The following is a 14505-nucleotide window of genomic DNA, read 5'->3' on the forward strand; positions in this document are numbered from 1 at the left end:
TTTAGATACACGCGGTTCCGTGCAGATAGAAAAAGTAGAATTGACTGCGTCCAGGAGCGATTTAGCGCAGCTATCTGCACATAACCGCAGTGCACTGTGTCAGCTGCGCATAACAGCGCCGAGCTGCTCATCGGGAAAGGAAAAATGATTTTTCCTTTCCCAATGAGTGACAAGCACGAGGATCTGACTCGGATCCCCGACAATGCCTGGCACTGTTTGGTATGAATCTTGAGGGGGAACTCCACGCCAAATTTTAAATAAAAAACCGGCGTGGGTTCCCCCCCAGGGGCATACCAGGCCCTTGGGTCTGGTATGGATCTTAAGAGGAACCCCCTACGCCGAAAAAACGGCATGGGGTTCTCCCCAAAATCCATACCAGACCCTTATCCGAGCACGCAGCCCGCTCGGTGAGGAAAAGGGGTGGGGGACGAGCGAGCGCCCCCCCCCCCTCCTGAACCGTACCAGACCGCATGCCCTCAACATGGGGGGTGCTTTGGGGGAGGGGGGCGCCCTGCGGCCCCCCCCACCCCAAAGCACCTTGTCCCATGTTGATGAGGACAAGGGCCTCTTCCCAACAACCCTGGCCGTTGGTTGTCGGGTTCTGCGGGCGGGGGGCTTATGGGAATCCTGTAGCCCCCTTTAATAAGCAGGGCTCCCAGATCCCGGCCCCCCACAATATGTGAATGAGTATGGGGTACATGGTACCCCTACCCATTCACCTGGGGGAAGAAGTGTAGATAAAAAAAAAATAGACAGGTTTTTAAAGTAATTTATTAGACAGCTCCGGGGGTCTTCTTCTGGCTTCGGGGGTCTCTCCGGTTCTTCTCCGTGCTCTCCAGGTCTTCTGCCGGGCTCCTCCGCTATCTTCTGCTCTTTTGCAGCTCTTTTGCTAGTGGTGGCTCGGACTTCTTCCCTCTTCTCTTCTTCCGATGTTGACACGACGCTCTCTCCGGCTGGAATGGTCTCTGAGCGCTCCGATGTGACTTATAGAGGCGGTGACCCCGCCCCCTTATGCCGTCACAGTCCCTGGGCATGCTGGGACTGTGACGTTTTAGGGGGCGTGGTCACCGGGTGATGTTAATGTTAAGATAAGCCCCCCCGCCCGCAGACCCCGACAACCAACAGCCAGGGTTGTCGAGAAGAGGCCCTTGTTCTCAACATGTGGACAAGGTGCTTTGGGGTGGGGGGGGCTGCAGGGCGCCCCCCTCCCCCAAAGCACCCATGTTGAGGGCATGCGGCCTGGTACGGTTCAGGAGGGGGGGCGCTTGCTCGTCCCCACCCCCTTTCCTGACCGACCGGGCTGCGTGCTCGGATAAGGGTCTGGTATGGATTTTGGTGGGGACCCCACGCCGTTTTTTTCGGCGTAGGGAGTTCCCCTTAACATCCATACCAGACCGAAGGGCCTGGTATGCCCCTGGGGGGGAACCTACGCCGGTTTTTTATTTAAAATTTGGCATGGAGTTCCCTCTCAAGATTCATACCAAACAGTGCGAGTCGGCACCCTCTCGGGTTGCCATGGAGATGGCAAACCGCAGCTAAACGCAACCGCAGCTAATCGCACTGTGCAAATGCAGCTGATCGCAGTGCCTGGAGTCTTGAATTTCACAGGAAAAAAACATGCTTTTAACTGCGGCAGAATAGCCGTCCATGTGAAAGGCGCCTAATGCTAACATTGTTATCTTCCATTCTTTTAGAAATAAAATCTGCTAAGTACAAATCATTTTGATTGAGAAAATATGTATATGCATTTAGGGACAAGGAGAAGGGACATCGTTACGGTAATGGAGAAAATGTTAATACCTGAATGGGTTAACATGAAAATTACTCATAGTAGTGGGTGACATCCCACTCGAAATTCATACCTGCCAGTATCCTGGTGTTAAAGAAAAAGGTCCAATAAACTTCTCTTTTACATAAGATCCTAAACTTATCTCCTTCTCTAACTGGTGAAACTAGTTTCTCCACTGCCTGAATAACCAGGTAACCGGGTATTAACATGAATGGGTTTCTGTGTGAATCCTAATAGGGTGCACAATTAGTTGCTTTTTAGATAACAGTGATTGTCATTCGACACTCTACTTTGGATTCATGCCAGTTGAAGTGGTAATAGTACCACCACAATGGTCAGAACATCCTTAAATATTTTGTGTACCCTATGTATGTGTATATATACATTTATCATGTTATACACCATACTTCATATTAGCATTTTCTCGGTTACCATAACAATCTCCCTTCTCCTTGTCCCTAAATGCATATACATATTTTCTCAATAAAAATGATTTGTAATTAGCAGATTTATTTTTAAAAGGCAGGAAGAGAACAATGTTAGCATTATGGGAGATGAAGCCTGACAATGGTGTTAGGGGTGTTCTGCTTTTTGCTGGAGGAACTTTTGTGTTGGAAAACCTTGTGGGCTAATTTTCATACATGGGATATTAGACCGATGATATATATACAACATAATACATTTAATTAGCGTTCAATACTTCAATACTATAATTTTATGTAGGGGTTTTCATTAGGCTCGGTTCACACTGGGGCGACTTGGGATCCGACTTGTACGCCCTCAAGTCGCCCCAAGTCGCTCCAGAAATAGTTTCAATGGGAGTTAACGCTAGCGTCTTAATAGACACTACTGAAGTCGCTCCGACTTCAGAGCGTACTCCCTGTACTACTTTGATCCGACTTTGATCCGACTTCAGCCTATTGACTATCATTGAAGTCGGATCAAAGTCGGATCGCCGTCTCGCATGATCCGACTTCGGCATGCGACTTGTGCTCAGATGATCTTGAGGGGAACTCCGCGCCAAATTTTAAATAAAAATCCGGCATGGGTTCCCCCTCCAAGGGCATACCAGGCCCTTGGGTCTGGTTTGGACCTTGAGGAGAACCCCCTACGCCGAAAAAACGGCGTGGGGGGCCCCCCCCCAATCCATACCAGACCCTTATCCGAGCACGCAGCCCGGCCGGACAGGAATGGGGGTGGGGACGAGCGAGCGCCCCCCCCCCCCCTGAACCGTACCAGGCCGCATGCCCTCAACATGGGGGGTTTGGTGCCTTGGGGGAAGGGGGCGCGCTGCGGCCCCCCCACCCCAAAGCACCTTGTCCCCATGTTGATGAGGACAAGGGCCTCTTCCCGACAACCCTGGCCGTTGGTTGTCGGGGTCTGCGGGCGGGGGGCTTATCGGAATCTGGGAGCCCCCTTTAATAAGGGGGCCCCCAGATCCCGGCCCCCCACCCTATGTGAATAGGTATGGGGTACATGGTACCCCTACCCATTCACCTAGGGAAAAAAGCGTCAATAAAAAACACAGTACACAGGTATTTAAAATAATTTATTAGGCAGCTCCGGGATCTTCTTCCGACTTCGGGGGTCTCTCCGGCGTCTTCTCCCGGTGTCCGCATCTTCTGCCGGCTCCACCGCTATCTTCTGGCGCTCTTTTGCCAGCGGTGGTCCGGACCTCTGGATCATTTTCTTCCCTCTTCTCTTCCAGAGATGTTGACACGACGCTCTCCCCAGCCAGAATGGTTTCTGTGCGCTCTGCAAGGGACTTATATAGGCGGTGACCCCGCCCCCTTATGCCGTCACAGTCCCTGGGCATGCTGGGTCTGATGACCACGCCCCCTTATGACGGCACAGCCCCAGCATGCCCTGGGACAGTGACCTCATAAGGGGGCGGGGTCACCGCCTATATAAGTCCGTTGCGGAGCGTTCAGAGACCATTCCAGCTGGAGAGAGCGTCGTGTCAACATCTCTGGAAGAAAAGAAGAAGGCAGAAGTCCGGACCACCGCTAGCAATTGAGCTGCAGAAGATAGCGGAGGAGCCGGCAGAAGATGCGGACACCGGGAGGAGACGGCGGAGAGACCCCCGAAGTCGGAAGAGGACCCCCGAAGTCGGAAGAAGATCCCGGAGCTGCCTAATAAATTATTTTAAAAAACCTGTGTACTGTTTGTTTTATTGACGCTTTTTTCCCCTAGGTGAATGGGTAGGGGTACCATGTACCCCATACTCATTCACATAGGGTGGGGGGCCGGGATCTGGGGGCCCCCTTATTAAAGGGGGCTCCCAGATTCCGATAAGCCCCCCGCCCGCAGACCCCGACAACCAACGGCCAGGGTTGTCGGGAAGAGGCCCTTGTCCTCATCAACATGGGGACAAGGTGCTTTGGGGGGGGGGCGCACACTGCGCCCCCCATGCCCCAAAGCACCCCCCCATGTTGAGGGCATGCGGCCTGGTACGGTGGGGGGGGCCGCCAGCGAAGTCGCCCGTCATGGAGGCGACTTGAAGTCGCCTCGTAATTTGCCGAAGTCGTGCCAAAGTCGCGCTGAAGCCGCGTTGAAGTCGTGGTACAAAGTCGCGTTAAAGTCGTGTTGCCCATGTGTGAACCGACCCTAACTGTTGCACATCCTCCAGCTTCAATGAACATATGTCAATACATGTGCTTTGTTTTTTTGATGTTTTTACTTTTCATTTTTGTTTTTAGGGTTTTTAGGTGAGATGTCCCTTCACTGGCAAATCCTTACACTATCAAATGAATGAACTAAAGTAAGGATTTGGGGTTTATTGCCTAATTGCATCACCCATAAAGAGGCTGGTATGACACCTATGAAGATCATGGTTTCAGCTAAATCATCTCAGTGTTAATCAAAGTCAGAATGCCACTTACAGTGGGTGTATGTTAATCCTTCAATTAAGCCCATTTTGTATGTAATTGTGTGTGTCCTTGTCCTGACACGCCTCTGATAAACAGTCATTCACTGGATAGCTCAGTGTGCTGCTGCTTCTCCTACCCTCCAGCGCTTATGCAGCTGAGAAAAGAGGGAACATGATCACTTATAAAAAAAAAGGGAAAAAGGGTATTTATAATTTTTTTTATACCTATACAAAAATGTTTTGCCTTTCATTTCTATTTTAAACTGAATGGGTTGTTTTACAAGGTGATCTAAACAGCTCAATTACTACTTGGAAAACTTTGTCTGTCAACAACTAAAAACGGGTATACACGTTCAGTTTTTTTTTGGTTAAACTAGCAGGTAGAACCAAAAAAACCTGACAGATCCCCACATCAACCCATCCCACATCCCTGTTGATGCAGGGATCTTTCCTGCTACTCTGTTGTATTCTGACAGGGTGACTTCCCCCCCTACCAAAACAGATCAGTGCTGCAGTCATTGGCTGTTCAACAGACGACCGGCTTCTGTTGCACACACACCGGTACACACAAACTGAAATTTGTCCGGTTCTTGCTGAACCAGCTGATTTTCTGTTCATGTATACATTGCTTTAGTCCTTCCCTCTAACCACTTTTCTTGGCTACTGATGTAAGCAGGGAGCAGTGACATGCGACTGTCCAAGGACAAAAGTGTCTGACATGCAGGCTATGATTGACAACTGAATTTTCCTTTCTTTTTTTTTTCTGCAAAAGGCAAGATGGCATCACAAAATGCTGATTAAATTGTGTTACTTGGGACACAAAGACAAGTACAAGTGTGTCTTGCCTAGAGTCAAGCATGGTGGTGGGAGTGTCATGGTCTTGGGCTGAATGAGTGCTGCCGGCACTGGGGAGCTACAGTTCATTGAGGGAACCATGAATGCCAACATGTACTGTGACATACTGAAGTAGAGCATGATCCCCTCCCTTCAGAGACTGTGCCACCTCCAAGACAATCACTGCCTTGCTAAAGAAGCTGAGGGTAAAGGTGATGGACTGGCAAAGCATGTCTCCAGACCTAAACCCTATTAAGTATCTGTGGGGCATCCTCAAATGGAAGGTAGAGGAGCGCAAGGTCTCTAACATCTACCAGCTCCATGATGTCATCATGGAGGAGTGGAAGAGGAGTCCAGTGGCAACCTGTGAAGCTCTGGTGAACTCCATGCCCAAGAGGGTTAAGGCAGTGCTGGAAAATAATGGTGGCCACACAAAAGAGTGACACTTTGGGCCCAATTTGGACATTTTATATTAGGGGTGTACTCACTTTTGTTGCCTAGCGGTTTAGACATTAATGGCTGTGTGTTGAGTTATTTTGAGGGGACAGCAAATTTACACTGTTATATAAGCTGTACACTCACTACTTTACATTGTAGCAAAGGGTCATTACTTCAGTGTTGTCACAATGAAAGATACAATAAAATATTTACAAAAATGTGAGGCGTGTACTCACTTTTGTGAGATACTGTAGAAATGCGTGGTTTTGTAGAACTTACTATCTATTATTGTCTTGTTGACATGGAAACTGCCTTTTTGGTTAAACAAAGTATGTGAAAAAAATTTTAAAAATAAATGTGCGGTTTTACCTCTAAGAGGTATTTTAAAGTGTCACCTGTGGATAATTTTCAGCACCAACGTTTGTTGCTGTTTCTTGGGCACACACAATTTTAAAGCTTGACATATTGAGCATCTATTTACTCAACACAACCTTATCTTTTACCAAAAAAATGGGTAAAATATTGCATTTGTGCTTAAATTAACTAGTGTATTTTTTACTGACAATATGTGGCAGATTTTCCAATGCTGGCGCACTCAGAATCTGGAGCAGCTGTGCATGGTAGCCAATCGGCTTCTAACCTCAGCTTGTTCAGTTAAACTTTTGCAATAAAACCTGGAAGCTGACTGGTTTCTATGCAGAGTTGCAGCCGAGTTTTCACTCTTCGGTTTTAGTGAATAACCCCCTATGTGTTTGATGAGTTGTTGCTCTAAAATCATGTGTCACATTTAGTCTCCAGTCCCTGCTTTCTGAAAATATAGAGTACTGTGCAAACGTTTTAGGCAGGTGTGAATAAATTCTGCAAAGTAAGAATACTTTCACAAATATATATTTTATATACAAGTTTATTTTTTATCAATTTATAAGATGCAAAAAGTGAGCGAATAGAAGAAAAATCAAATTAATATTTGGTATGACTACCCTTTGGCTTCAAACCAGCATCAATTCTTAATCTTGCACAAACTAACGTTGTAGGATTAGAGTCAGGTTTATGATTAGCCAATTATACCAAGTAGGTGCTAATGCTCATCAATTTCATATGTAGGTTGAAACACAGTCATTAACTGGAACAGAAACAGCTGTGTTGGAGGCTTAAAACTGGGCAAGGAACAGCCAAATTCTACTACTAAGGTGAGGTTGCGGAAGAGTTATCACAAGTCATATACCATGGCAAGACTGAGCACTCAGGGTAGTTAAACTGCATCAGCAAGGTTTCTCCCAGGCAAAGATTTAAAAGCAGACTGGAGTTAAAAGATATGTTGTTTTGTTCTTTTGAAAAAGCACAAAGAAACAGGCAACGTTGAGGACCGTAGTAGACTCAGTGGTTGGCCAAGGAAACAGCAGATGAAAAGACACATAAAGCTTACATCCCATCGACACTGGAAGATGCCCAGCAGTGCCATCAGCACAAACCCAGTGGAAACCAGTGGGATTCAGGTATACCCATCTACTGTCTGAGGGAGTTGGGCCAGAAGTTGTCTTGCAGCCAAAAAACCATACCTCCGACGTGGAAACAAAGCTAAGCGACTCAACTATGCAGGAAAACATACGAACTGGGGTGCAAAAAAAATGACAGCAGGTGCTTTGGGCTAATGAGTCAAAATTTTAAATGTTTGGCTGTAGAAGGAGGCAGTTTTTGTTCGCAAAAGGTTGGAGAACGGTACAATAATGAGTGTCTGCAGGCTACAGTGAAGCATTGTGGAGGTTCCTTGCAAATTTGGAGCTGCATCTCAGCAAATGGTGTTGGATATTTGGTCAGGATAGATAGTGTCCTCAATGCTGAAAAATACAGGCAGATAGTTATCCATCATGCCATACCATCATCAAGGAGGCGTGTGCTTGGCGCCAAAATTTATTCTGCAGCAGGACAATGACCCCAAACATACAGCTAACATTAAGAACTATCTTCAGCATAAAGAAGATCTGATATTAACATCGAGTCATCTGTGATTACATGAAGAGACAGAAGGATTTGAGGCAGCCTACATCCACAGAAGATCTATGGCTAGTTCTCCAAGATGTTTGGCACATGCTACTTGTCGAGTTCCTTCATAAACTGTGTGCAAGAAGTGTACCTAGAAAAACTAATGCTGTTTTGAAGGCAAAAGGGTGGTCACATAAAATATTGATTCGATTTGGATTTCTCTTCTGTTCAATTACTATTAACACTTCTATTTCTTAGAGCATTCTTAAGTTACAGCATTTTTTTCACATGTGCCTAAACATTTGTTCAATACTGTAAATTGTTTGAAGTTAAACTAATCTTTATGCCTAAAATATGCATTTTAACATGTGCTGAAAAAATGCTTTGGCAGCAAAAGGGTTAATGATATATTATTGATAACAGATACTGCTATAGTTATCAGATACTTAATTTGTGTCTTTTATACTGTAGCTGTGTGGAGTTCAGCTTAAGGTTTCACATTGCACTGAAGACTTTTTTTTTTACCTGCAAGAGATGCACTGAAAACTTGCTTATAATGGGCTGAAGACTGGAACGCAGCTGGGATATTTACTTTCCTTTTAGGAACTAATGCAGACAGCACAATGTGTTTGGGTGGAAATGCAAGATCACAGGAGAGTGAGATCTAAAATGATATGAAAAGAAGATCCAAGTAAGCATAAAAAATATGTGTCTAATTGCCAGAAGCTCTATAAAGTACAAGGCTACTTAAATGATAAAGGGCAAGAGTTATAATTTATATATACAGTGATTTATAAAACATGCAGAGCAGTAGGGGCTCAACAAATTAATAACAGCAAAAACACATTGCAAACACTCATGATCTCGGTTGCAATTTGCTCACCAGATTCGGCTGGCAAATTATTTAAAGTGACACTGGTCACTAATATTTAAAGTGACTGGTTTAAAAAAAAATAACATTCTATTCAAATATGTATTATTAACTCCAAAAAGTACAGTTTATTGCTCTCAACCTCCTCCAAATTTATTATTTTTTCTTCTGTGATCCAAATACCTGTTAGAGGGTGGCTATGTCAGTTCTCCATGTAGGAAGGAAGCCACCCTCTCTTGCTCACTCCATAGATGGATTATGGGATTCGTAGTGTGCATTGAGCAGCGCACAAGACCTCAACTAAAGTGCATGGCTTGTTCCAAACAGAAGTGAGGGGGAACAGAAGAGGTTCAGAAGCTCATGGAGGAAGTTACAAGGAGGCAGAAAAACACAGTAACAAATTATTTCATGAAAAATATATCACAGGTCCAGTAAGTAGGGATGTACAGTATATGGATTAGTTTTGTAGAATACGGATAAAGCATAACTAAAAGAAAAACGTTCTGATTTTTATCGTTGGATAGAGTGGAGATAGATTAGAACTAGGGCCAAAACAACTAATCGATTAATCGATTGTGAAAATAGTTAGTCAACTAATTAGTTGGCCTGCATACAGAATGCAGTATTTGTTTACATATCAGGAAGTACAGTGCAGCACACATACAGCTCAGTACACTGTCCATACATGTCAGAAGACAGTGCAGCACACATAAAGCTTAGTACACCAGCCATACATGTCAGTAAGTGCCTGAGAACTTGTAAATGTGAAGAGTAGGGCTGAAACAACTAATCGATTAATCGTCAAATAATCGATTATGAAATTAATCGATTACTATTTTCATAATCGATTAATTGGCCAGTAACATAATGGGGTTAAAAAAAAATTAAATTAGCCCTTTATAGTACAAAAAGAGCAAATAATCACTACTGTAACTATTTCTTTCACAGTTCTACAGTTAAAAAAATAACCCCTTACAGTAGTGATTATCTGCTTTTTTTTTTTACTAAAAAAAGGGCTAATTTTAGTTTTTTTTCACCCCATTATGTTACTAAACATCTTAGACCTGGTTCACATCTATGTGTTTTTTGGTTCTTTTTGCAGAAACGCAATACAGTTCATTTACATGGTTTCCTATGGGACACGTTCACGCAAATCGGTGCTTTTTTGGTTCAATATACTTCAATAGAGAAGCTGCAGAAAAGCATGTAATGCGTTTTTGCAGCAATATGTGTTTTTTAATCTGCCCAACAACAAATTGGCCAAAAAAAAATGCAAAAACGCAAATCTCAGCAAAATCACGTGCACCAAAATCAAAACGCACAGCAAAAAGCACTGCAGAAACAGATCAAAAGCAAACTGCATAGGTGTGTACCGAGCCTTATGCTGGTCACACGGATCAATTTTCAGACAAGAATATTCAGATGAAAAATCTTTGTACATTCACTGAATGAAAGAATGAACGTTCTTTTGAAGGAAGACATTGTTTTTGTTTTTGATAAAAAAATTTGATCACTGAGTCTGATGATATTTACCAGATTCACCCTTTAATAGTATATACAGTATATATCCTCTAATAGTATATACAGTATATCTTCTCTAATAGTATATACAGTATATCTCAGTATATCTCTTCTGTCTGTTATGCTCAGAGTGGATTCGATATTTTGCTCCCTAACCATATAGTTGGTTTTTTATATTTACCACTGCATAGAGATAGTTAAGAATAAGTTACCCTTTTTTAAAACTTTACACATTAACTAAATTATACACCATACTTTTTTTAAGGTTATTAACCGAATAATCGAAACAATAATCGGCCAACGAATCGATTATGAAAATAATCGTTAGTTGCAGCCCTAGTGAAGAGCAATGCCTCTTGGGACACGTAGTCCTGGGCATAAAGTGAGTCGTTCTAAAGTCAGAAGTTTTTTACCTTGCTATAGGGGTACTCTATATTACAGCTTGTTATTGGGGCACTCTGAAGGCAGGAGCCAGAAGCGTCGGTGGGGGGCCCTAGAAGAGGAGAATTAGGGCTGCTCTATGCAAAACCATCATTATTAATATTTTTGATATAAGTAATATATATTATTACTTTCACAGTATAAATAAACCCCTTACAGTAGCAATAATCTGCTCCTTTTGTACTATAAAGGGCTCATTTTAGTTTTTTTAACCCCATTATGATAGGTGATATGAAAAAAAGCATGCTGCTGCTACTAAACGTCTTAGGCCTGGTTTACACTTATGTGTTTTTTGTGCTTTTTGCAGAAACGCACTACAATACATTTAACATGGTTTCCTATTGGACACGTTCACATCTATGCTTTTTTCAGCCGCTACGTATTTGAAAAGGGTCAGGGACTTTGCTTTTTTTGGTTCAATAGACTTCAGTGGAGAAGCTGCAGAAAAGCATGTAGTGCGTTTTTGCAGCAATTTGCGTTTAATCTGCCCAACAACAAATTGGCCCAAAAAAAAGCATAAGAAATGCAAACCGCAGCAAAATCGTACGTGCAAAAAGGCAATACGCACAGCAAAAAGCACTGCAGAAATGGATCAAAACAAACTGCATAGGTGTAAACCAAGGCTTATGCTGGCCATACAGGTATTGATTTTCGGATGAGAATACTCATACGAAAAATCTTTGTACATTTGCTGAATGGAAGAATGTTGTTTGAAATGTTCACTTGCTTTTAACATTCAGGTTTAAAATTAATGTAATTTCTGAACGAAAACCACATACACAGTCTGAAAATTCCTTTGACCAAGAAGTTTTCTATTCTGCCCCTTTAGGTTTTCCTATCACTGTGGTTGAAAACAAACGTCGATTTCACGCCACTAATGATTAGAACAGGGCTCGACAAACCCCGAGTGCTAGGTCGCATTTGCGACTAGAATTAGCGACCTGGCGCCTGGGGCGGCACACCTGGGGTATCCTGTCTCCGTGCGGACCCCGACCCCTCCGTGCGATCGCGTCGGGCCGCGACAGCTGGTAATTGAGGCCGCGGCTTTGCGGCCTTCTGGAATCTGGCGCCTTCTTGTGGTGGCCGTTGGTATGACAACACAACCAGCAAAGCTAGTGCAATGCTAATGGTGCTTTCCCTGCCTGTTTTCACTGCCCGCCCATCTCCTTCCCAAAGTGGAGAAGATAAGGAAGTGATTGCGGGCGTCATCTGGCGCCTTTTGCCTAATGGTGAATGTGGTGATAGCCTTTTTTTTTCGTAATAGCTTTTATTATTATTATTTTTTTTTTTTTTTTAAGTAAAAACTGTTTATTTTTTTCTTAATTAAAATTAATTTAATTGTCATCTCCCTGCTTGGCCCCTTTCACACGGGCTGTCTAATCAGGTTCGCCTGTCAGTTTTTCAGGCGGTCCTGATCGGACCCTTAGAGCCCTTTCACACCGAGCCGCGGGGGGCGTCGGCGGTAAAGCGGCGCTATTTTTAGCGCCACTTTACCGTCGTTTTAGCGGCGCTATTCGGCCCGCTAGCGGGGCAGTCTTTCTGTGTAAATCTAAGATTGGTTATTTTTTATATTGAAAATAAAGCTTTGTCGGTCGTTTAAAAAAAACCTGGCTCCTAACTTTTTTAGCTGGCTCCTAGATTCCAAGCAAATTTGTCAAGCCCTGGATTAGAAAATCAAACGAATATTCCTAAAATTACATTTTTTTTGAAGGAAGTCTTTTTTGTATGGCCAGCAAATACATTACAGTTCTGTTCTGTTTAAATAAAAAATTTGATCTGAGTCTGATGATAGTTACCAGATTCAACCTCGAATAATATATACAGTATACCTCTTCTGTGTGTTATTCTCAGAGTTGATTAGAGATTTTGCTCCCTAAGCATATACAGTAGTTGGTTATTTAGATTTACCACTGCATAGAGATATTTAAAAATAAATTGCCTTTCTTTTTTTTTTAAACTTTACATATAAACTAAATTATAGACCAATGATTTTTTTAGATTATCCGATTAATCGAAACAATAAAATCGGCCAACTAATCGATTATGAAAATAATCGTTAGTTGTAGCCCTAATTAGAACACCTGTTTTTATTGTTGCCTGTGCCCCTGTTAGGGAGAATCAACCTCTCTAATTGCCCTGTTGACCTTTATCATCCAACGTGAAAGTACAAAAAAAAAAAAAAAATCTGAAATTTTGGGTAGTGTCCAGAAAAGTAATGGAGGGGAAATCTTCCAATAGGGATAATAGCTCTGGTGCCCTAGGGGTCCCCAATGCATTCCCTTAATTTGCATGGATTTCCTCTCACTTCCTGTTTTGGCTATGAGACAGGAAGTTAAAGGGGTTGTAAAGGTAAACATGTTTTCACCTTAATGCATTCTATGCATTAAGGTGAAAAAACTTCTGACAATACCGCCGCCCCCAGCCCCCCCGTTTTACTTACCTGACCCCTCGAAAAACAGCTGCTCGCTCCCGACATCTATTCCTCCGCTCAGGCTGGCCGCTGATTGGCTACAGTGGATGGATTGGAAGCAGCGCAGCCATTGGCTCGCGCTGCTGTCAATCACATCCAATGACGCGGCGCGCTGGGCGGCGGGGCAGAGTGATACAGTGAGCGGCTGTATCACGGGAGCGCGCCCGCAATAACTAATCACCATGCGAGGGAGCTCGCATTAAGGTGGTTAGTTCTTGCGGGGAGGAGCTGAAACAGCCGCCGGGGGACCCCAGAAGACCAGGTTCGGGGCCACTCTGTGCAGAACGAGCTGCACAGTGAAGGTAAGTATAACATGTTTGTTATTTAAAAAAAAAATAAAAAATTTACCTTTACAACCCCTTTAAGGTAAATCTCCCCAATGGGACACAGAACATTTTTTTTTCCTACTACTAGCATGCCTTAGTTTTGTAGCAAAGCAGTACCAAGAGCGTGATCATAAACACAAAAAAATGGGTCCTGTGTCCCTCAATACCCCTCAAGGAAGTCTTTCACCTTCGGATGTCCAAAAGCAGTACAGCTGAGGTGTGGACAAGCCCTGCGGCCCCCCCACCACAAAGCTCCTTGTCCCCATGTTGATGAGGACAAGGGCCCCTTCCCGACAACCCTGGCCGTTGGTTGTCGGGGTCTGCAGGCGGGGGGCTTATCGGAATCCGGGAGCCCCCTTTAATAAAGGGGTCCCCAGATCCCGGCCGCCTGCCCTAAGTGAATGAGTATGGGGTACATCGTACCCCTACCCATTCACCTGGGGAAAAAAGTGTCAATAAAAAAAAAAACACACTGCACAGGTTTTTAAAGTAATTTATTAGGCAGCTCCGGGGGTCTTCTTCCGACTTCGGGGGTCTCTTCCGACTTCTCCGCTGTCTCCGGCCTCTTCTCCCGGTATCCAGTTCTTCTGCCGCTCTCTGGTTCTTCTGCTCTTTTGCTGCTCTCTTGCTAGCGGTGGCCAGTCTTCTCCGTCGTCTTCTTCCCTCTTACCTTCTTCCGATGTTGACACAACACTCTCTCCCGCTGTAATGCTGTTCACGGTGCGCAACAACTTATATAGGCATGGGGCGGGGTCACCGGGTGGGTCCCCCGGGACTGCGACATCATAAGGGGCGGGGTCACCGGGTGACATCACCCGTTGACCACACCCCATGCCTATATAAGTCGCACACAGCATTACAGCGGGAGAGAGCGTCGTGTCAACATTGGAAGAAGAGAAGAGGGAAGAAGATGATGGAGAAGACCCCCGAAGTCGGAAGAAGACCCCCGAAGCTGCCAAAAAA

The 14505-nt window shown here is 44.3% G+C and overlaps 1 protein-coding gene across 1 annotated transcript in view; it reads right to left on the reverse strand.

Moving 5' to 3' along the window:
• The window catches only part of ZGRF1 (zinc finger GRF-type containing 1), a 263034-nt gene that overhangs the window by 171569 nt on the left and 76960 nt on the right, over positions 1-14505 (reverse strand). The window contains exon 13 of the mRNA XM_073602703.1: positions 8439-8577. Within this exon, the coding sequence (XP_073458804.1) occupies positions 8439-8577 (139 nt within the window). The remainder of the gene's footprint in view (positions 1-8438; positions 8578-14505) is intronic.

This window comes from Aquarana catesbeiana, linkage group LG01, assembly GCF_042186555.1.
Source record: "Aquarana catesbeiana isolate 2022-GZ linkage group LG01, ASM4218655v1, whole genome shotgun sequence".
NCBI classification, from domain to species: domain Eukaryota; kingdom Metazoa; phylum Chordata; class Amphibia; order Anura; family Ranidae; genus Aquarana; species Aquarana catesbeiana.